The sequence below is a fragment of the Lonchura striata genome, chromosome 13, assembly GCF_046129695.1.
Source record: "Lonchura striata isolate bLonStr1 chromosome 13, bLonStr1.mat, whole genome shotgun sequence".
Classification (NCBI taxonomy): Eukaryota; Metazoa; Chordata; class Aves; order Passeriformes; family Estrildidae; genus Lonchura; species Lonchura striata.
The window spans coordinates 6594702-6619567 of record NC_134615.1 but is presented as its reverse complement, the minus strand read 5'-3'; the positions used below and the strand labels follow the sequence as shown (position 1 = coordinate 6619567).

Below are 24866 nucleotides of genomic sequence, written 5' to 3'. Positions count from 1 at the left end.
ATCCACACAGATAAACCCAGGTAACATCAGCCAGGATAATTGCCAGGGAGAAATCCATATCCCTAAATCTGAATATGTATTTATGTTGTAAACTATTTCTGATTCCAAAATGTTATGTTAAAGAGGCAGCATCAGAGTTCCAAAACAATTAGTTTATGCATACCAGGAATGGTAAAATATGCAGTTGATTAGATTTCCCAGCCACGCTTCCCCAGCCTCATTATACAGCTGCGAGGTGCGGGGCTGCCAGCTCGCCCCGCTCCCTCATGTTCACACAGCCTTTTTCTCCAGGCATAGCCAGCTCCTCTCATACTTCTGCTGTCACACATTTGCATACAATATGTTTTTCCCATTTCCCTCACATGATAAAAAGTCCTTAAAATGGCACATGAGCAATCTGCACAAACATTGTTGTGTTACATGTGGCAGGTCATGCATTTGCGCAGAGGTTTTCACTCAAGCAGGTACTGCACGACATTAACATTCTTTAAAGGTTTCATTAGCCTCCTAAAGTATCTATTCCAGCATTGAGAAATGTGTAACATTTGGGAGAAACTGTCTGGATACCTCTTCTGCTTATGGAGCTAAACATCACTTAAAGGTATGAAAGGATTATTTTTCTGTTGGAACCAAGAAACAGCTTCTTGAATTTTCCTGCATGGTACTACATAATTTAGTATAGACTAAGCTGTTAGAGTCTTCTAGATTCTTTCATTAAACCAGATTTTTAGGTGCTAAAACCTTTGGATTAGATTACTAATATTTTAGGGCAGCATTTGCCATTTCCTATAGGTCTGCAAAGTACTGAAAAATCTTTCTGTGCATTTCAGTGAGATTACAGTCAACTGCTTATATAAAACAAAGTGGCAAAACAAGCAAATAATGTTTTGTCAGTCATGTTTAATATTAAAAACAAAATATGAAACATATCAGTTGCAGTTTATTTCAGAAAGTGTTTACAGGTGTCTATATGAGTATATAAGCGTGCACAGGTGTTTAGACAGATACATACAAGAGGAAACAGCCTTAAAGTGTTCCAAGGGAGGCTCAGGTGGATTCCAGCAGGAATTTCCCCATGGAAAGGGTGCTCAGGCCTTGGCAGGGCTGCCCAGGGAGGTTTGGGGTGCCCATCCCTGGAGGTGTCCCAGGAAGGGCTGGAGGTGGCACTCAGAGCTCTGGGCTGGGGACAAGGTGGGCATCGGGCACGGCTGGGACTCCATGGCCTTGGAGGGCTTTTCCAACATTAATGGTTCTATGATTCTGGGATTCTATGACAGAATTTAATGTAAACAAACCTGAAATTCTTGCAAGGTTCTCCTTGTTCTCTTTGGTGGAGTGTCAGCTTCACACACTTGCAGTGGAGGGCTGAAATTAGAGACTGGGGTGTTTTGGGTACATCCACAAAAGGGAGAACTCACAGGACTGAAGTTTAGTCATTCACATTAGCTGGCCAATTTCATTTCTGTTCCTCTCTGGTCAGCCAAAAAAGAAGGATTCCAGGAGAGCATGATTCTGTCTTCCTCCCTCAGGTAGAACAGGCAGCTGGTGCAGCAAGGTATCTAATTTAGCCAGTTGAGCCTAAAACTGAGTTGTGTGAATAACCCTCTTTTCCTTCTTCCTTACCTTAATCATCATAAACAAGATCATGACAGCATCACACTATTTCACTACTTAGAGTCAAATAAATTACAGCTGGGAAAGACAAATTACCCTATTAGTTAATCTTCTTGTCTTTCTAGGGTTTTCCCTTAGAATACATTATTCCAGCATCCTGTGCAAGAGAGTGAACTCTTTACTGAGGAGGATTCTGTTATTTCCCTTGGGAAGCTATTCCTCCTTGTGCAATTTCTCATTGCAAGGAAGCTTTTGTTGTTTTTCTCTTTGCAGAAGATAAAGAGAAATCTTGTATCTGTATATTTATGTGGTTCTCATCACCAACATACCAGTATTACACCTGTAACGTACACAAATTTTCTTTCTCATTTCTGCATCTAGAAATTATTGCATATTGGATTGTGCCATGGAAACAGCAGAATTCATGCTGGCCTTCCCGATTCTCCAGCATGGCTAGCACAAGTTGCCCATTTTTCCCTCAGTGGACTGTTCTGACCTGTATCTCTCTCCTTTACCTCTGCTTAGGGTGTCATCTCCTGCCTCATTCATTAAGGGTCCACTGGATATTTAAAAAGCAGAATTTTTTTTTTTATTCTTTCCTCTAAGCGTGGGAAGATTTGAAACACTCCCCCAAGCCCTCTGTCCCCAAAGAAGTCCTTGACATTTTCTGTGCTTCCGAGGGCCTGTGAGCTCTGTAGGCAGCAGCAGCAGCACCATGTGCTGGCAGCATTGCTTCCAGGGGGATTTGCATCCTCTCCTCTTGGAATTCCTGGCTTGGGAAGGATCCTCAGGGATCATTGAGTCCAACAAGCTCCTTGTCTCTCTTCTGTTAGTGTTTGTCTTTCCTGGTACTTGGCTCTTGGGGTTTCTGGGAGAGAACTTCCCTACACTGTGGGATCTGATCCACATATTGGACCCCCAGAGCTTTGGCAATGAAGCAGCTGTTAATAATAATAAAATTACATTCAAATACGGGTGCAGAAGGTAGGGCTGAAATAATAACTTGTGATCTGTGCAAGAACCCTTAAAAACTCATGCAAAATTCCCACAATTTGTGTATGTATTTATATATCTGCATGAATACCAAGATATGCAATGATATTTTATGTGGGTAATTTGCATATGTTAACAAGTTCTGTAGTGCTTTATGCAGATTCCTATTTCATATACTTTTTCTTTATTTGGTTAGTGAAACCTCTAATTCATAGGTTTTGTGTTTAGAAATGGTCTCATGCAATAAAGCAGGGTGATAAGGCTTCAAACGATGTTTTTGTATTTAAAAAAATGAGCAAGAATGAAAAACAAATAAGAATAAGTTCCTTCAGCTTTGAGGCAGTCATAATTTACATGTCAAGAAGTTATGCAGGTTTTTATGAGATTATTGCAGTTTTATTCAATAAAAAATTGTTACCATGACAACAACTGTCATGCTACCTGTGAGATTATAGCAAAGAAGGACAGTGAAGAAAAGGCTTCATTTTGGAAAGAATGCTTATCTGACCTGCTGGCTACAAACAATGCTTTGTGTGACCACCCCTGGCTGCAGGGCTTCCATCAGCCCAACTCCAAAGCCAGCTGAAGGATTGGAGCACAGGATGTGCTTAGGAAAACAAAATAGTTGACAAATAATGGTGAGGCTTTGTCATGCAAATACTCTTCTAATACCCCATCACGCTGGTAATCAGATCTTCAGAATGAAATGGAGAATTCACCCTGACAAGGTTTGGGAAGATTAGGAGAGAAAGAGTGTATGAGACCAAAAAGGGCATCAGCAAAGAAAAAAAAAAAAAAAAAAAAAAGAAAAAAGAAAAAAAAATCCCCAGAAGTCCCTGGGAAGATGAGAAAACATGGTCCCACCAGGTTTCATTATGGTCATGTTATTTATTTTTACCAGCCATTACAATCTTTCAACAAAATGGTTGTTCACTGAATATGGATTCATGTAAATTCTTGGCACCAACTATGCATTACCTCCTCTAGAACATTTAAATTTGATTTTTTTGAATTTTTTTTTCTCAGTACGCACATTTCACTGCCACACGAAAAGAATTTGCTTTCCTACTCCCTGTAGCAGCATATGCATTTTTCTTTCTGACTAATGTGCAGAATCTGTACCCTGACTTGCACATAAAAACACAGCCAAAACAACAGAAAAGCAGTAGCTGAGTGCACACATCTTATTTTTTATGATGGTTTTAATCTTAGTTTGCCAGCAAACATAGGCTTTCTCACCTAGCCATATAAAAATACTCCTGTTGTTAATTGTGTCTCTGATTGCTGGCCTGCCAGAGTAAAACAATCTGACAGTGACAGAGTAAAACAATCAGCAATGGCTAATGGTTAAAGCACATTAGAAGCGTTCACTAATTAAAATCTGTTGAATCTCTGTAAGTCTGTATTTACGGTGGGTAAATCCATATTTAAGGGTCATTAGCATTGCAAAAGTGTACCTGAGGAAAAAACACATGCAGTTCTTTAACAGAACATCTTAAAATTTTCCTCATCTCTCTGAAATAAAAGGGTTTGGTTTACATAAGGCAACAATAGGTACATAAAGCAAAAAGAAACAGTGATTACGTTGTTGGGCCAGATTATATAAAACTGCAATTTTATTGTAATTAGGACAACAGTGACTTGGACTACAATAGTGGCTTTCTTATAAAAATGGCACCATTCAAATTTATAGTCTCTGGCTAAAATAGTTTGTTGTAGCATTGACAAAGAAACAAACACAAGCCAAATGCAGTCAAAATTAAACACAAACAAAAACCATAGCAATTTATTTGCTGAACAGAACCCAGAATTTTCCAAGAGCATTTACTTTATAAATGCCCTTCCCTGCAAACTTTCAGCTTTTTCAATGCAAAGCTTTTTTATCTTTAAAATTTTAAATGCATTATGCTTGCAAAAAATATTTATGTACATGTAGTTTATAACTGCAGTGTCAGTAATGGAGTAAAATCCTGCTTAAATATTGGCAATCCAAAGCTTGGACAGTTCTGGTTTGGAGGTTGGCTAAAAACAGCCATGGTGACTGTGAGCTCCTTCTTTCTGCATTGCTTTTCACCATCAGGAATCTCTCAGTTCTCCAAAACTTATTTTTGCCTAGGTTCAGTCCTGTGGGAGTGGGATTGGTTGCTTCATGTGAACGCTCAGCACATTGAGGGGAACCAGGGCAGCACTGACTTATCACCATCACCTGCAGCTGCACAGGGGACAGGGTTTGCTCCTGAATATACTGATTATTGCCAATGTGAACAACGTAATGTGGTGTGTTTCACACCTGCAGAAAATTTGACTCAAGGCATAAAGAAAAAAAAAAAAAAAAAAAAATCATCAAATGAAAGGTGATAAAATTTAAACTATGCCAAAGCTTAACTAATTTCAGTAGTGGAAGCAATTTCTTTAATTTCTGTTTCATGATCGCTCGCATCTTCCCTAAACAATTTTCATCAGTAAGATTGTTGGGAGAAAATTACTGGGTTTGACAGGTCTCAAAAGTGTGTGATGGTTGGAAATGAAGTGCTGAGTGGCAGAAATTGGCTGGGGAAAAATGGATTTCTAGGAGGCAGGAGAGTATTTCAGTTGTCCATTCCCTTAATTAATTTTATTAGGTGAGATTATAATCACAATTCAAGTGACCTGTAAGGGAAAGGAAAAGACAATTATGCCTTTCCCCCTGCCTTATTTGTACTGTAACTGGAAATACTGACACACGTTACCCATTTATTTTTAATACATTTATAAAATTCAGTGGAACTTGGGGTCTCAATAAGTGATCGAAATATTTTATATCACAAGAAGAAAACTTTGGTAGCTTAGCATCAGGATTAGAAGCAATGTTAGACACTGATTAACTCTTTTTATTAGGGTGTATTCAACTTTAGTATCTAATGAGCACTTAGGATAAAGAATGTGCTTATCAAAGAATCAGCATATCCATTCAAGTCTGGGAATCTTGAAATAAATATCTATAGAAAAACTTCAGGAATTCTCAAGTGAAGTAAGATAAGAATAGAAATTATATATCAAATCTTTCTAAACAAGCCATGTAATTATTTCTGAAGGCCTTTGAAATGAGAGCCAGCTAGGAAAATCAAACACAATCTCCAAGAAGTCAACAGTTTTATTTCTTTATTTTCCTTTGTATATAAAATATATAATGGAAACAAAATGAAGCAATCTCGATAAAATACTCCAACTAAAATTTTCACTTTGTGATGAGCCTTATCTTTTTCCAGCCCTGCCCCACTGTATGATGCCTTGCACAAACCTCTTCTGTTTTAGGAGATTACGAACCACCAGTTTTATGATAGCAGCCACAGAAATGAGCACATCACCTGCTACACCAGCCTGAATCCAGCTGAAGGAAGCTCTGAGCCTGCATTCATGGCTGGTGCCACCCTGGGACAGCAGCCCTGGGCTGCAGGGAGCCTGGGCAATGTGCTGGGATGTGCTGGGATGTACTGGGATGTGCTGGGATATGCTGGGATATGCTGGGATGTGCTGGGGCTCAGCTCCAGAGATGGGAGTACAACTGGGGTGAGGGATGATTGCGTGTAAGAACAGCAGAAAGAGCCCTGGTAATGGGTGTGGGTGCAAAAGGTGAGCCAACACCTTCAGGGGGAAATGATGCCTCAGATTTTAGCTTTTCTATTTTTCAGATTCTGTGCTACTTCAGTGTGTACTTCTGAGCTCCATATTAGGGGATGGTGAGCTCTCTTCACAGAGCAGGGAGACAAAACAATTCCTTCTCTAGCTGGGGACCAAGGACAAATGATCCAAATCTCAGACCCAAGAGCACAAACAATGGTGGGCTGAAGAGAGAAAGACAAGAAGGGTGGGACTTGATAAGCCAAAGCTGGAATTGGACAATTCACTCCAAGGTGCAGATGGGCCAGAACTGATCAAAGTGAGAGACCTTGTGAGCAGTCGTCCATTCTGGGACCGTTCTGGGTCCATCTTGGGTGTGGGCCTGGCTGGGCTCTTGTGCTGCCCAAGGTGGATCCATTGAAGCCTTTTAGCCAATCCCTGCTTTATTCTGTAACTCTGTCCAGGCTCTGTTCTAGGCCAGCCTTCTCAGGGCATCAAACATGTGAGACAATCCCATCAGCTACAGCTCCTCAAGCCTTGCAACTCCTGTGGCCAAGCCACCACGAGGCCTTTGTCACTCTCTTCCTGGCACATCCACACTCACGCTTCCTGCAAACCTCCTCGTTGTTGTTGCTTGTTTTCTGCAGCCATGGCCTCTGAGTGTGCCCAGGGCTGCTCCCCTCTTCCTTTCTCTGTTGAAGGAAGGCATTGAGGATATCTCCCAGAGGCTGAGGCTGCTGGACTTGCCACAGGGCTGGGCACCACATGTGTCACCTGTCCCCTTTGTCATTTCCACTCACAACGGTCAGGAGTTGTCTGCTACTGTCTGGTTGCTGTCACTGGGCAGACAATAAATTTCTGATATTAATTCCTTAAAAACTAACCACCAAGCTGAGGATAAACTCCATTTCTCAGGCCCCATGACAGGTTAAAAATTATTCTGTTAAAGCTTAGGTGTAAGATCACCTTTCAGCATCAGATACAGTTAAGCTTCAAACATGAACAGTTTGCATATTTATCAAATAGGTTCAGCAAGCATCTGTCAAAGAGAGATGTGACATAATATTCCTTTTCCATGGGATGTGCACAGCTGCAGGACTCCTCTGGCCCCTGCAGAGCCCAGAAGAGATGCTGGGGGAGCACTCATCCTCTGCTTCCCTTTGCTGATATTCTCCCCTGTGAGAATGGATAAATTTACGCACACACACACACAAAAAAAAAAAAAAAAAAAAAAAAAAAAAGACCAAGACTGGCCAAAGCCATTTTTTTCCTCTAGTGAGATGTATTTCTGCAACCCACATTCCCTTCACTGAGAATTGTCCCATTAGTTCCACATGGCAAACCTGCCACAACTGCAGTCCCTGTGCTCTCAAAGAGAGGTGTTCTCCATCCTCCCACGTGCTGCCCTCCCAAAGCCTTGCCCCACATCTTGCCTTGGTGTTTGAAGTGGCCAGGTGGGAAAGAGTGAAATGGCAGCTCTTGGGTCATATGCAAATTGTATCTGGAGATGCAAACATTCTCTAAATAATTTACATGTGCTGTAACCCACAAATTGTATCTGGATATGCAAGTGTTCTCTAAATAATTTACATGAGCTGTAACCCACAAAACTGCCATGCAGGGAGAGAGGGAAAGGGAGCACAGGGCAAGGACCAAGGCTGTGCCAAAGAGATCTCCTTCCCTCTGCTCTGCTGTCCTGAAGGGCTGTGGGATCAGGATTCACAGCACACACAGAGAAGGAACAGGAGGCTATTTTTATTAGCATATCCAGAAAGGGTGATTTTTGGTGGGTGCTGTAATTATTTTCCTTTCTGAACATAATTCAGCCCTTAACCTTTCTCCTTCTCTTGCTTTCTCTCCCTCTGTAGATATTGTCTTTATTGTCAGCTAATTAACGCCGTCATACTTTTATGTCAGCCAAAAAAAACCTCTCTGCAGCAATCTTAATGCAACCAACTGAATTTTATTCCATTTTGCTTCTTTCAGAAATGGCAAATGTTATGTTGTCTAAGAAATAAAAAGGGTAATTTCCTTTTTTTTTTTTTCTATTTATTTTTGTCAGAGTATGGAATTTATAACTCTGGCTGAACAATGGCCCCCTGAGTGACAGAGACTCATTTCAGAGACAATTGTTGTTGTCCCAACTCTGTCACTGTGGCCACATCAAATCATTATCATGGCTGCAAGCCAAGGAAAGAAAAAAGAACCCTTTTTATTATTGTTTTTCTATCTGGTCTCTGTAACTTGGCAAAGTTCTTTCGAATGTGAATTTGCAAGTCTTAAATGCAACATATTATACTGTATTATTAACCTTGTGTTTTGTATCCCTTTGATATGATTCTTTTGCAAATGCTTGAAGTCTACACAGATCTATTGGGTAGCTTTAAATGCATTCTACAAAGAAACTTTAAATAATACAGATACTAAAAGGGTTTTTATTTTACCCAGAAATTCAGGCTGCTGGCACATACCAGCTTGAAGCAAAATGTTTTGTTTCTGTTCCACAAGTAATATTTTAACTTGTACTGATATTTTTCCTTCTTTTATTATTGTTATACAGCTCCCAAGGAAATGAATTTTTGTTTCAAATTAATTTTTGAATAAGATATGCAAATTTCTAGTGAATGTAAACATTAATTGTGTGTATTCTTTCTATTTAGGCACCTTTGTTACTAAAGTAACAGCTACAGATGCAGATGATCCAGTGTATGGAAATAGTGCCAAGCTGGTTTATAGCATTCTGGAAGGACAGCCTTACTTTTCTATTGAGCCCCATACAGGTAGGTGACTCTGAACAGCAACCTCTGGCTTAGGAAATCACTTCAGCTTGCTCCAGGGGAGGCTTAGATTGGGGCTTGGGGAAAATTTTGTCATGGGAAGGGTTGTGCAGTGCTGGCACAGCTGCCCAGGCAGTGGTGGGCAGTGCCCATCCTGGAGGGATTTAAAGCTGTGTGGATGTGGCACCTGGGGCCATGGACCAGGTGGGCTTGGCACTGCTGGGGAATGCTTGGGCTTGGTGTTGCAGAGGCTTTTTCCAACTGGAGTAATTCTCTGGTTATATTTGCAGAGGTGACCATCCCCTGCCTCCTGTATCAGCAATGGTGTGGCCAGCAGGAGCAGGGAGGTCTTTGGTACTGGTGAGGTCACACCTCGAGTGCTGTGTCCTGTTCTGGCCCCTCAGTTTGGGAAGGACATTGAGATGCTTGAACATGTCCAGAGAAGGCAAGAAGGCTGGCGAGAGGCTTGGAACACAAGTGCTGTGAGGAACAACTGAGGGAGCTGGGGTTGATTAGTCTGGAGAAAAGGAGACCCAGGGGTGACCTTATCACTCTCTTTATCACTCTCTACAGCTCCCTGAAAGGTGGTTGTGCTCAGGTGGGTTGGGCTCTTTCTCCAGGCAGCACTGACAGAATCAGAGGACACAGTCTCAAGCTGTGCCAGGGGCAATATCTGTTGGACATTAGGAAAAAGTTTTTTACAGAATGAGTGATAAAGTTCTGGAGTGGCTGCTCAGGGAGGTGGTGGAGTCACCATCCCTGGATGTGTTTAATGAAGCTGGGATGTGTCACTGGGTGCCAGGGTTTAGTTGAGGTGTTGGGGCTGGATTGGACTCGATGATCTTGAAGGTCTCTTCCAACCCAATCATTCTGTGAATTCTGTAATTCTGTGTATCTCACCACCCAGGTGTAACTCAGATCTCACTTGTGTTCCTCAGAGTTTGATCTTGGGGAAAAACATCGGAAAAACAGGGATTAATAGTGATGGGGTGATGGTGATGGCAATGTCACAGAAGTTACTGGTGCAGCTGAAGGCAGAGGAGGAGCTGTGTGACAAAACTGCTCAGAGAATGCAGGGCTTGACCTGAGGGGTTTGAGGAGCATAATGTAATGTTCAACATCAGCCTACAGCATTCCCAGCTAAAGTACAGTTTAGCTTGGGAATTTAGTGAATATATTTCATGTTTTCATTGAAAATTCTTTTTCTTTCTTGATTGGTTGGATCAATTTGAGGAGAGAAAGAACATCAATCGTGAGTGTTGGTGTGAAGTTTTATTAGCATGTATTTAGGGTGACTTTATTTCTCTGTGGTTTTGTAGCCTTGAAAGTCATCTGAAAGAAGTGCCAATAAATCCATTCCCTCTTGTTTTCTGTACATAGGTTGTCCATACAGCTAATTCATTTAGTTCATTCTTTATGTGTAAAAAGCAAATTTTAAGGTGATTTGATAATATTTCTAATATTCTGTCACCTGTTACTAGTGATCTCCTAAGGAGAAGAAAACTAAAACTCTTTTTAAAACATACATATATCTACCTGAATTTATACAGCTGTAAAGAAGTAAAACAGGAGTAAAAATTCCTGTCCTTGTGCAGAGTAACAAAACTATAAAAAAATGCTCAGAAAATTATTAAAGGATGATTTTGATAGATTAAGTGAACTAAGTTTTCTCATCAACATTAAACACAGTACTCTTGTAAGCTTTGAAAGCTGGAATTTCTTGAAATCTTTCTGATGAAATTGCATGGAAAAATTATTTCCCATTCCTAGAAATGACCTAACTTTATAGGACTTTATGTAAATAGTGTGCATCAATAAATATTAATGGATTAGTCCAAAGTAGGTTTTTCTGGTTGAAGGACAGCTATCCTAAATGTGAAAGGGATCTCTGGAATGTGATTCAGCCTTTTACTTTTACACTGCATGTAAAATAGAGTTTTACAGAGAAAAATTCTAGCACAGTACAATGGCAAAAGAGCAGCTTGTTCCAAAAATAAGTGTGTTAAGAGAGTGTTTATTAGTGAAGGCCCTTGGTTCCTGTGGCTCATTTGTCACAATCAAATGGAAATGCAACTCTGAACAGACCTCTGGCCATCTCAAGTATCTAAATGTACTGTTTGGTTTCTTAAATATTACAAATTATTGCATACAGTAATGATTTGTGTGAGTTGTCTTAATAAGAAGGAATTGGCTGTCAGGTTTTTCTCAGTTTCTACTTAGGAAAGTTAGTGCCTTAGCATGGGAACACATCAACTTCCTAAAGGAGCTGAGAAGTGCATTCTCCACCTACACAGATTTTCTTTCACAGAAAAATGGCCTGAAAGAAATATTCCAAATGTTAAAAATTGCTTCATTTTACTCATTTTTCTTATTTGCATTGCATTAAACCCTTATGATCAATCTAAAGAAGTAACTATTTCTCACCTAGGAAAGTGTTTGCTGTTATCACAAAAGCCAGAGAGAGCTCCAAAGCCTCTTGGTGAACCTGAAAATCAGGGTTTTGCTCCTGTTTTACTGGCATTAATTCCCCCTCCTTCCTTCATTTCCAGCTACAAATATTCCTTTGCAAAGCAGTTCAGTTACCATGAAAATAACATGTTAGTGTCTAAAGGGGAATTTATTGACAAAGAATTCAACTGTGGCCACAGTCCCTAAGTGGCTTCATCTAATGGAGCAGCTTCTGAGTGAATAAATGTTTTCATATGCCCCATTTTTCTAGATCTGTGGAGGACATAAATTATATTCTTTAATTCACTGCAACTGGCTGAGTTTCTGTGCTGAGGCTGTTCCCTGTTTCTTTGCCATCCCTGTGTAGTGCCCTTTATCTGTAGTGGAATCATCATCCTGCTCTCACCAAACAGCACACTTCTGTTTGTTTAGGGCATATAAAATATAAATATACATGAAAGTTTAATCATTAATCAAACCAGATGCAGGTAGTTTTGTAGAAACTGCAGCCACATACACAGGGTGAAAAAGATTGCTCTAAACCACAATGTCCAAAGCAAATACGAAGTGTGCAGATGTTTGTTTCTTTCTATTTGTCCAAACTTTGCAATGTGAACCATCACAACTCTCAGGAGCTAAGCCAGGAAAACACATTTTCTTGTAGTCCTCAGGACCCTCAGGGGAGATTTTCACGTGGGAAGCTGTTTGGATACTGTTGTGACAGTGTACAAATTAAAGCACAGCAGGTATAATAGTGTATCACACTAAACAAATCAAACCTGAGGATGATCCTCCAAGTGTGGTACATATTTTAGGGTCTGAGGGTTGTTTGGGATTTTTTTGGGGTGTGAGAGAGAATGTGGATGTGTGTATAGCTGCATTTTTTCTGTGGTTGTACTTCATTAGTGCCCTGATAAGTTGAAAGTCTTTTCAGTTAATTTGAAGCAGAATTGTTTCTGAACACAGATATTGTGTCTTCCCCTAAATGGAATCAGCATTTCAAGAAATGGGCTGAGAGCAATTCACTTCAGAATGTAAATATTTTCTGTCATTCATAGGAGTGTATCAAGTGTTATCAAAAGTATAGCTATTGAGAGCTGATCTGTTTACAGTTTTTCTAGATTACTGGCCTTTTATCCTGTTTCTTAGAAACCAAGAGTAAATGTGGATCTGTGCAGATACCTGCACCAGGGCAGTACTGCCTGTGATTTTTGATTTTCCTGGCTCAGAGTAAGGATTGTCTGACCTTCCTGCTTGGTTTTAAGGGCAGATGGAGAGTGACCCATGAGGAATGATCCCAGCCATGAGGAATGATCCCAGCCATGAGGAATGATCCCAGCCATGCCTCCTGATTGCTCTGCCTCTGGAACCTTGAGAGCAAAAAGAGAGAGCAGAGGAGCAGGGCGTGGTTTGTGCCTGTGCTCAGGAGGGGCTGTCACACCTGAGGGGAAATGGGAGGGAAGCAGGGGTTTACCCTCCTGCATTTTGGAACCCACATTACTCAACCTCCTCACTGTAACAATTCTATAATGCTGGGCACTAAGAAACAAGTGCTGGTGAGTGACCCATAAAACAATAATTTCCCATTACCTGAGATGAAAAATGCATATATTGCTGCAGTTCCAGTTTGCAAGTTCTTCTGTAAGAGTTATAGACACATGAAAGGAGGTAATTTGGATGTTATTTTACACTCAGTGCTCTGAATGGGGCTTAGGGTAAATGCTTTTTTGATGGCTTGTTCTGAATATTTTTTGCTTTTTGTAGGTGAATTTTATTATGTCCACTGCTTTGTTGGATAGAGGGAGGATATAATTAATACATGAAAAATATACAGATTTAGATTTCTTTCTGTGAGAGCCAAAACTTGCAATGTTATGGCATCAGATTAGTAACAAAACTCATGGTGGGCAGAAATATATTCCTTACATCATTATGGTTCCATCTCAGTAAGTGATGCCAGGCTCCCTGCCTGGTGTGTTTTATTTACAAAGGTACACAAGCTGTATGGATTCTCTCATAATCTGAATGATGACAATACAAATGCTGGGAAAGGGGATTCTCTAAGACTGCTAAAAGTAGCTGGAGTACACTTCTCACTTTTAAGCTTTTTCAAGGATATTAAATCATGACTGTCAGCTTTAAAAAAAGATTATCATAATGAAAAGTAACATGAAGTGACACTGTGTTTTACAATATAGGGATGGCAGAGGAAATACATTTTCAGCTGTGTCTGACTTATTTACATTTCACATGAACTTAAATAATGTCACTCCTACACATACCTGAAATGTAGTTATGTGAACAAGGCAAATTACTGCAAAGCCCTACTGCACTGGAAAGCATGTGGGATTAGTGGAGCACAAACAATTTAGCTGAAAAAAAACAGCTTTTAAGCAGTGCCATCCTGGATATGGGCATTTGGTACAAAGCCAAAGCTTAAGGAGGTGCAGCAGAGATGGATGGAAGAGTCAGCAGACCCAGAAAGAGGAAGCCTCTCCTAATAGAACATGGATATCTTTGGAGAGTGGATAATTGTGGTGTTTTCTCCTATACCTGGTTCAACTTGCAGTTGGAAGAGCACATGCTTTAAACAGCAGAGTTTTTAATTTAGTATGGCTCTCTCTGGTCCACAGTGTTGAATCTCTGAAATCAGAACATAAATGTATAGGCCTAGGAAGAATGAAAATGTCACTCAACAGAAGACAGGTTTGCATCTTTTATTTTAATTTGCAGTCTTGCCTGCATTAGGACCTTATGATAGAGTCCAGCAGAATGAAAACAAATAAGGGAGCAAGAGGGAATAAACTAGCTACTTTTCAGTTACAAATATGGTTGGGATGCTCAGGCTATTTCTTCTGTCTGGTTGTTAATGTCCAGCTCATTCCCAGTGGTACAAGATGCCCTCAGAATATTGTGTGCAGGGCTGATAAGAGCTGTCATCATAAAAAAAATCCACTGCTGAGATACTGAGAAAGTTCAAAGCAGGGTAGCTAAGGTCAGGAGAATATTACTTATAATGAAAGATTGATTGAACTAAATTTGTATAAACGGGATCAGAGGTGATTAAAGAAGGATATGAAATCACTGCACAAATATTTGAGAGGTGTTAATAAAGGAGAGACACAGGGACTGTTTTTGTAATTACTCATGATACAATGACAAGGAAGGAAGCACTTCAGGCTGGAGAGAAATGGGGAAACAGTTTTGGTCGAGGAAGGAATCTACTACTGTAAGGGGAAAGTAATGAGCTGCTAGGAACAGAACTCACTCGTGTTCAACAGAGCCTTCCTAAATAGTTCAGCTTCTAAATACTTTAGATCTAAACCCTCATGGGATTAGTGTAGAGAAAGTACTTGTTAGACATGAGTCAGAGCGTGGATTGAGCTGCTGCTTTCCAGCTCATTTTATTGACTACTGCTGCTGCCATAGCTGAGCCAGTTATTGCAGATTTAAAGGTAAGTAAACTCCTAACTGAAATAATAAAAAGAGGTATGAACTGGGATGGGTGATGTTGTTCTGCTTTAGCAATAGGGGCGTAGAAACTCCTTTTCATAGAATTGTAGTACCACAGAATCAGAGTGGCTTGGGTTGGAAGGGACCTTAAAGCTCATGTCATTCCACCCCTGCCATGGCAGGGACACCTTCCCCTAAAAGAAGGCAGGTGTGTGCAGCAGCATTCTGATCCATGGAGCCCAGAGAGCAGCATCCCCTGGGCAGCAGTGTGGTTCCAGCTCATCCCCAGGGCAGCAGGGTGGCTCAGGAGCATCTCCAAGGCAGCAGTGTGGTTCCAGCTGCTTTCCCATGGCAGCAGTGTGGTTCCAGCTCATCCCAGGGCAGCAGGGTGGTTCCAGCTGCATCCCCAGGGCAGCAGTGTGGTTCCAGCTCATCCCCAGGGCAGCAGTATGGTTCCAGCTCATCCCAGGGCAGCAGGGTGGTTCCAGCTCATCCCAGGGCAGCAGGGTGGTTCCAGCTGCATCCCCAGGGCAGCAGGGTGGTTCCAGCTGCATCCCCTGGGCAGCAGGGTGGTTCCAGCTGCATCCCCAGGGCAGCAGGGTGGTTCCAGCTGCATCCCCAGGGCAGCAGTGTGGTTCCAGCTCATCCCAGGGCAGCAGTGTGGTTCCAGCTGCATCCCCAGGGCAGCAGGGTGGTTCCAGCTCATCCCAGGGCAGCAGGGTGGTTCCAGCTCATCCCAGGGCAGCAGGGTGGTTCCAGCTGCATCCCCTGGGCAGCAGGGTGGTTCCAGCACACTCAAGGGCTCCTGGAGCACCCCACTGCTCGCTGCTGTTGCAGCACTTGGGCGCAGTGCTGGAAGCAGGGCTGTTCTCCCACTGCTGGGAATCTTTTCATGTCTTTGTGTCCCAAATAGTCTGTGCAACCCGAGGAGAGGTGTCAGGGTGTTTGTACCGAGTTTTTGGTGGCCCTGTGAGCTGTCTTGGTGACAGCCCATTAGGAGAGGGCTGGGCTGACAGAGCCGGAGCAGAACTCACTCAGTCCTGCAGCTCTGGCTCGTTAGCTGCAAGGATAAAGTGCAGCTATTATGGATCAGGGATTTAGGATGGGGCCCTTCAGTGGCACCAAGAGCTGTCCTTGCTGATTAATAAAATAAGTGTAAAATCACTGCACAGACATTTGGAAACAGTTCTGCTGGCCTGCAGCTGGTAAAGCTGAGTGGCTTAAGATCAAGGCAGATTGGCATTTGGAAAGAAGCGATTTTTGCTGCTTGAGTTTATCAAATAATAGCAGTAACAAAAAAAGCTGATCCCACATATATTTCTTGCATTTCAGAGCAATAGCTTCATCATTTTAGAATGCTCGTGAGGTACTTTGAACTTGACTGTTCCTCATGCTGACTAGGAAAACGGGCAACATATCTAAATAATGTGCTTCAAGGGCCTGAATTAGAGAGAGGAATTTGAACTACACAGCTGGAGCTAGAAAGCACCTGAAAAAGAATCCAAGGCTACTTTCTGTAAAGTGTCTGGTGTAATCACAGCTATTAGATTGCTACAAATAAAATCCTAAGGAAACGAGGTCGTAAATGCAGTGCCAAATGTTTATTTACTGAATTTGTTCTCAGCTGGTGAGAGAGTGATCCTTTCACCATGCCAGTGAAAGGGTCCCAGGGAAAAGGGAACAGCTGGTAAGTAGAGCTGAAAGCTTTGAACCCATTCTCTAAAACCCAGTGACAAGTTCACCTGAATTAAAAAGGCAACATTATAATAGGTGTTATCCATCGTCACGTCCTACAGGATATACTTCTAGCAGAGCGCAGATAGAGAAAGGCAGGTAATTTCACATGCAGTAAGAAACTTACAGGGTCTATTTCAGAATGAAAACAAGGACAGAAACTGCAAAAATTGTAGTAATGTGGCCTGGAAAAAAAAAAAAAAGACAATAAATCCTAGGTTAAAAGCCCCAAATTTATAAAACCACATTCAACCTTGAGCTCTCTGTTTACCAAAAAAGTGCCATCTTCCCCATACACTTTCTAAAAATAAGCATTAGAATAAAATACATGCACTATTAGATTCTCTATTGAAAATACAAAAATGGCACAGAAATGTAAAATGTAATATAGCATTTGGTTATTTAGCTAATCATTATTTTTACTGTGTTTAATGTCTTAGTTCATACAACTCCTGTAATTAATAACTTTTGTAGAAAGTTAGGCAGCCTTGCTAGTAATTGCAGATGTTTTTCCTATCTTGCTTAGAAACAAAACCAGAAATTAAAAGATTTTATGATAATTCTTATTATGGAGATTATGATAAAGGTAAATAAAATTAAAAATAATGGATCAGTATTCATGTATGACATCATCAAACAACATTTTTTTAACCTTTGAGTAAAGGTAGATATGATCTATTAATTTTTAAAAAATTGTGGCATAGGTTTTCCACAGATCTCCAGGTAAACCTTTTTTATGGACTGCTAAAACATCACTGAGGTCGCTGTGCTTCACGGGAATACAAAGAATGCCACTCATGGCTCTGAAGAAATTGCAAGATTGATTTTCAGGAGTTTGGGTCCTAAATGGCTGTTATATTTAATAAGAATCTCCAATATTCTAGCATGGAAGGAAGATCAAAGCAATTACTTAGCTCTTGCAAAATGAAGTCTGGAAAGTTCCAAAGTATCAAAGTATGCAGGTTGAAATAGCAGGAAGTCTTCAACAAAGCATGTGTGAGATGAATGGGATGTTTGAGAAAGGCTTTTCAGGGCCAGGTTCCAATTCTGCATAGTGCTTGCTTGGTTTTGTTCCATGTGCTCAATTATTATTATGTATAGTTTTATAGCATTATCATAAAGAGATCCTTAAAAAAATGGAGACAAAAGTGAAAGCCAGGTCCGTCTTTCCGTTGCTTTTTTTACTTCTTTCTTTTCATGAGCTGCACCCTTTGCCACTTTTCTTCCTTTCCACTGGACTGTTTCAGAGTGAGATGTGGATATTCTTCCAAATGGGTTTTTGAATGTAGTCCCTAGGGATGCATTTTAACTGATTCAAGTTGTGAGGCAGATTGTGCAAATTGCTCAATGTGTGCAGTCAGGACCACTGCAAAAGTAAATCCCCTTCTGCAGCTGCTTTATTTGCAGTGGGACTGCGATGGATGTTCAGGAAAAGCAACTCAGCTAAAAAAAAAGAAGGGTACTTCAATATTTGGATGTTTCATCCTTGGGAGGAATAGTTTGCTCCTTGACTTCTTTATCTTCCAAGCTGTTTCTTGATCTTTCCAGCTTGAGGGAGAGGATCTGTAGGGAAGTTCTGGGGGGTGTTCAGTAGTTGTACCACATGTCTGTGGATGTTTTCATGGCAGCAAGGTTTGGGAATTATTACAGGCTACAAGGAGACAAAGTCTTGACTTAGACATTATGGAGAGAAGGAACCTCGAGTGAGAATTCAGTGAGTGCCATTGGCCCCAGAAAGAATGAGACTTTCCCTTCCCATTCTGTAAGGGGAAGATGGTTGATACATTCTTAAAAACTTGCAGGAATGGGAACACTGCAAATTCTACAGGCAGCCTTCTGTGTGTACTCCCCTAATGTTCAACTGAAATCTCTCTTGGTGCAGCTGAAACTCATTTTGGGATTATATTTTAGGTCCATTATGTCTTCTCTTATTCCCAGTGGAAAAGGAGAGTAGCACCCACTAATTTTTACATATTTGGCTGTAAAGGCTTTCCTTATACTTTCCTGACTATATAAATCAATATTTCTCAAAACTGGACCCACTGTTCCAGCTGCAGCCTTACCTGTATGAGTGCACTGGAAAGATTATTCCACACTTCTTCCACATAACATACTAACTAATACAGCAGGAAATGCTTGAGCACTTTTATCAGCAAGTTGCTGTTGTCTCTCATTCAGCTCATTTTGACTCCACATTCTCTTCTGTCTTATGAGTCATCTGCTCTATTGTAATTGGGAAGTTAATTGTTTCCCTCACACAAAAATGCTTTTTGCTTGCCAAATTGAGTTGCATCCTGCTAATTTAGACTCTCCAAATTGTGAAAATTGTTTTGAACTCTAATCCTGTTCTTCCTGTACTTGCAATGGCTCCCAAATTCGTGTCATCTGAAAGGCTTGATAAGTTCTCCCTGCCTTCTGGCTTTCAGGAAATATTGAATGATTCTAGAAGCAGAACAAACCCCATGAACCACGTCATCCATCTCTCCACTTGACAGTAAGCCATTGATAACTGTTCTGAATACAATCTTTCAACAGGCATCTACCTGCCTTACATTAGTTTATGGTAATTCTCTCTTTTGAACTACTCCTGTTTGGCACATCTCCTTCTCATCCATCACTGCATGCTGAAAGTGATTATGATTTTATTCTCCATTTGTTTCTGGGTTGAACTGAAGCAGAGCAGGTTGAATGCTCAGTGAGTTAATGTTCTTTGTGCTGGGTGTGTGTTGGTGTTTGGTGAGCCTGGGTTGTGTTCTAAAAATAAACAGATGGTTTCAGTGCTTCCTGAGGACTGGTGAATAAAGCAAAAGAGCAAATAAATATCCTTGAGATTCCATATGCAGAACTCTCTTAGCCTGTATTTGTCTTGATCATGATAGATGAGGATGGAGCTTTTTGGTGTTTAGAAATTTGCCTCCTAAGAGGTATCAACACTTCCCTGTTGCTGACCTCAATTCTATAGATTCTGAATGTAGTGGTAACAATCAGTCCATGTAATTTGGTTCTTAAAAACCTTCAGTTCCTCTTACAGTAATTTAAACAGTAAACTTCTTTTTAGAGTTTTATTGTATTTGAAATTGAAACTTGACTTTGACTCAGCTTCTGGCAGTGGTTTATGGTCTGTGACAGTGGATGTGTATAAAACTGTTGAAACAACAGCTTGTGTTAGTACCTTTATACAGAAAAGGAACCCAAAAATTTGTATGTCTTAAAAGCCAAAATTTTAATTTTTTTCTTGGCACTTCTAAAGATATTTAATCTGTGTGATATATTTCAAACCATAGGCAAGGGCTAAACTGTTCAATGCATCAAGAGACAAATTAAAATACCTGTCTGGGAAAAAACATCAATTTAGTGAAATAATTGACTTTTCTTGGTGGAAACTGCAGAATACAAAATATGGCATCTCCTACAACTCATCTGTAGGCTAGAATTCACTATGTAAATTAGGTTAAAAATACAAACAAACATAGAAACTCTGCCTAAAAAAATAATGGAGATAAAGTACAGTATGCTTAATGCAAGCCCTATTGAAATAAGGGTTCATTGATATTTGGATCTGCTATATTAGTGAAAAAAAAATTAATGTGGACCAAATTCTGATAGCCTAGGTTTGCATTAGCATGCTTTTTATGAGTCATTTCACTTATAACAATAGACTTATTTGCAGAATACATCATTATTATTCATCAATAGTAACCCAGTCAGTCCAAACCAGCCACAACTGTCAGATGCTTTTAGAATTAAGCATCATTTACTTTCCTTATCCAGGCTGCCATGGAGGAAATGACCCTACTCCTTCACTGACTATATTTTGCACCTATCAAATCTGATAAATGGGGTTTATTGTTCCCCTGTTTTCACTCAGAAAACTTAACATAAGCATTTTCTTCAGCGTGGGCTGAATAAATGTGGGCCCCCTCCTGGGGCACTTTCACCTGCTGGGCCATTGGTCTTGAGGCTCCAAACCCCACTTATGGTGGGCTTTTTATTGCCTGTTCTGGAATGAAAACTCACTAATTGAAAGTTTTCCTGTCCCTCTGCTCATGTTCCTGTGTCACCTGCTGTAGGAGACCCTTCCTTGGCAGAGGGGCTGGACCTGCTGATCTCCAGAGGTCCCTTCCAACCCCAGCCCTCCTGTGGCTCCGAGTTCCTCAGGAACAAGAGATTTCTCTGCCTCAGCTAGCTGCTGCACACCTAAGGCAGAGGTTTTGTTTCCCTGCAGAATTATAAAATATGCGAGGCAACAACAAAAAACATTTCATGGAAAAAAAATACAAGAGTGTAGGTTCCAAGCCTGCTTTTATGTTATATTGGGAGGTTTATGGAGGAAGTGTATTGATTTATTTTAAATGCCTTACACCCCCTGGCTCTTAGTGTGGTCCCCAGCCATGAAAAGAAGGTGTATTATATTGTTAAAGATAAATGTATATTTCATAAATATTAGCATTTTCTTTATAATTTGAAGCTTTTAGAATTTACTAAAAGGCATCTCTACTAATGCAACAAGACTATTCCTTTATTCTACATGAATAGGTAATCTCAGCATTTCACTCAGAGTGTCTTTCCTAAAAAGCTTGGTTAGTAGAACCTGTGCTAGACAAAAGATTGAGATAGATGAAGCCTCCACAGCTATTCCAATCCCAACAAAGAAAGCAAAACTAAACCAAAGATTTGTTGTTACTGTCAATATGTGCAAGGAAACATTATTTCCTTTTTAATTGATTAAAAAAAGCCATATTTCAATGGAACATTTTGAATTGTTTTCCCTAAGTTTAGTGGAGCGTCTTTAGTGTGTAATGATCTTATGACTATGGTGGACTTTACTAAACTGCAGTGAGCACTATTTAAATTTACCTTTAAACATTTAGGATTAATTTAAACATTTAGGATTACACTTTAAATACATAATGTGAATGTAATACCACATTACAGGTGGAAAAATTTTGGAAAGAAAAAATTATTTGATTATTTCTTCTACTACATGTCCCTGAAATCTCTAGGAATTTACCGTGGATCTGGCCATGGAATTAACCTAACTCTCCATTGCTGATGTTTCCTTCAGCCCACTGACATTTTATAGTTTGGTACACAGCAGATCATTGAACTTCTGTAGGTTTAAAAGCTTCTAACCTTATAAAGTAGGTGATGGCAGCTTCCTGAGGTTGTACCACAGGTGACCTCCTTTGAGCAGAGTGGAGTCTTTCTCCTGTTCAAGTTTAAGCACTCAGTTTAACACTAAAGAGAACAGCTGTAGCCTGAAATATGCACAAGAGCAGATTAAATAACGGGTTTGGGTTTAAATTATTTCAAACAATCTGAACAAATGTGGTTTATAGTGTTCACAGAGTCAGCTTTCTATGTGGTTGTCTTCTGTTTGGGAATTCTGTGGGGAAAAGATGGATTTCTGTGGGAGGCAGGGCAGAAACTACGAAGTTTGTCAGGAATAAAATGAAAAAGAAATATGTATCAGATCCATGATTAATTCTTGGGTTTTGAACCACAGTTTCAGTGCACTTCTAATTAAATCAAGGTAAGTGACCTCTAATACAATTTTTTCAAAATCTCCAATTCTTTTTCATCCTTTGTATTAAGAGGCAACCTAACTGGACCTTGGACATTTTTTTGTATACCAATATTTGCATGTATCCATAAAAACAGCTGCAAACTGAATTTGTTTCTTCCCCCCCCCCCCCCCCCCCCACTATTGTAGCTATAATTAAAACAGCTCTTCCCAACATGGACAGAGAAGCCAAAGAAGAATATTTTGTGGTCATCCAAGCAAAGGACATGGGAGGACATATGGGTGGACTCTCTGGAACGACAACAGTGACAATTACCCTCAGTGATGTGAATGACAATCCTCCTAAGTTTGCACAGAGTAAGTGCCATTATATGTGTGTGTGCTTCTATTTGAGAAGCTAATGTTTCTCTTTTTTTTTTTTTTTTTTAAGATCAAGTATTTTTTTATCTTCATATTGCCTTGGTTTTTAATGTAATTTAAAAGATAAAATTGTGACTAGAGAAAGGTTAATCGTCCTCTGCCTGATTAAGAGCTTAGGAAAGAGGGCGTTATGTCCACAACAGTGTACAGATCTCTGCCTTCCTTGTTACCCCTCTTACATCCACCAAAAAGGGCCCGGAGACTGCTGAAAACATTCATTTCCTCTCAGTGCAGTTGTTTCTGTGTGCTTTGTTGCTTCCATCTCATTCAGACAAGTGACACCACCAGTAAAAGACACATATAACAGATAAAAGGAATAAAAGCCTTGACTAATTAGGCAATACTGAAGAAAACAAAGGAGATAAGTCTGAATCTAGATAATTGTTGATCTTTAATTCAAAATCCATATTTTCTACTGTGGTTCCAATGGGTATCTTGCTGAGCTAGGTTAAAATGATTTGGCAACCTGCTGAGATTCTCTTCAAGCTTTGTAGTCTATTTTCAAGATGAAGACAAAAAAGAAAAAAAGAGGAAGAAAAGCATAATGACTGGATTGATTTTATTTGGAGCGGGTGCAACCTAATACACTATTATAACTGTAGCATTTTACCCAGCTTCTTCTGGAAAATTAAAGTTAAAAGTATTTGAGGCTGCATCTAGATTTTTCATCATTTTTTGTTTTCTTATAAGTATGTTTTTCTAAAAAGCTGCTCGAAGACCCAGTGTACAGTTAATTTTTTTCCATCTATGGATGACTTCAGCTCCACTTTTGCCCTCTTCTGAGGACACAGAGTAAAATGGGTTTGTCCTAGTGCTCAGCATATGATAAATCTGCTTCTGTAGCCTGTAGAAAATGTACATAGAAATGGAGAGAGAGAGAGAATTCTAATACAAATAAGCAGAGGCAAAAGCTTATTTTCAAAATATATATTTTATTACCTCATCTTGGTGGGTTTTAACAGATAAGCACTCTGCACAATAAAAGGTTTTCTCTCATAAAGCAGGAAATGCATTAATTTTTTACTTTGTGTCCCGTTGCATTGCCTTTCCCTGTGTGTTAGTGTTTTCCAAGAATTTCCCTAACAATGCAATGCCTAGAGATGAACTCTATCACCAGCCTGCAGAGGGATGTCACTTTTATACCTGCAGTGTCCTGTGGCTCCAGCTCAGGGAGCACAGCCCTGCCTTTGCCAGCTTACCTGGCATTTCTATTGTCCAGCACTGCCTCAGAAAGCCCAACGTGGCAAAAATCTGACCTGAAATTCAGCAGCACTGCTGGTCCAAACTGGGGCAGGATCCAAACCCAGGAGCACAGCTTGTGGGGGTGAAGCTGCCCTTTCCCAGTGCTTTTGGGCACAGTGGCACTGACTGGGGGCACCAGCAGGGCTGCATCCTTATCCCTGGAATGCATTTGCTCCTGGATGAGTTTTCCTGCAGCAACAAGGAAGGTGCTGCCTCTGAATCCTGCAGGATTTGAGCTTCCTCCTGGGAATACCCACTGACCATTATGCAAATTCTTTAGGAAAAAACCCTGCTGGTTTTATCACTGAGTATTTTGTATTTATTGCTTTAATTATGAGCCATAGTAACTTTAGAGCTGGGTGTTATTATAAATTCTGTGTTTTAAAAGGCAGCATTCTGAGCTGGCTGCCCAGTACCACAGATTAGCCACAACTCTGCCCTTGGACAAGAGCTGAGCAAGTCTGACTTTTTTTTTTTTTTTTTTTTTTCACTGTTGAAGCACAGTTTGTGTTTGCCTGGAAAGGAAAATAAGAAAGGATCAAACTTACAATAAGCCTAGCCAGAATGAAATCGAAATTCATAAGATGTAAGACATACTGCTTGCACAATAAATGGTAATGAGCTTGGGAAACAGGGTGTTAGATCGGGTTATTGTTTCCAGGCAGGACAGAAATGTATATTTATGGTTTGATTTCAGAGCGTTAGTCTCCTGGGTTTTAGAAATGAAAAAGATGAACTTTCACTACTTCTGTGATCTCTCTGAAATAATTTTAGAGGCATTTTATAAGTCACTGAAGTTTTTAACCTGGCAGTTTACCACAGAATTGTAATGAGAGGAACTGTGCACTGCTGTGGAAACCCAAGGCTTTCAAAGGTGCCCAGTGTGGATATTTTTGTCAGCTCAGCACTATGACACAATTCATAATTCTGAAGAAGAATTTGAGTAAAAGAGTAAGCTGCATCATAATTTTTAATTTTCTCCTTAATATTTTGTAAACTATTTTAATAAATCTGAGAGCAAAATTTCAAGTTAACAATGCAATCAGCTGTGCCTGGAGATT

At 40.2% G+C, this 24866-nt stretch overlaps 1 protein-coding gene across 2 annotated transcripts in view; it reads left to right on the top strand.

The window, feature by feature from the left end:
• The window catches only part of CDH8 (cadherin 8), a 156088-nt gene that overhangs the window by 65792 nt on the left and 65430 nt on the right, over nucleotides 1-24866 (top strand). For both annotated transcript variants that reach the window (XM_077786269.1, XM_077786268.1), the window contains 2 exons: nucleotides 8868-8987; nucleotides 22333-22500. In XM_077786269.1, the coding sequence (XP_077642395.1) occupies nucleotides 8868-8987; nucleotides 22333-22500 (288 nt within the window). The remainder of the gene's footprint in view (nucleotides 1-8867; nucleotides 8988-22332; nucleotides 22501-24866) is intronic.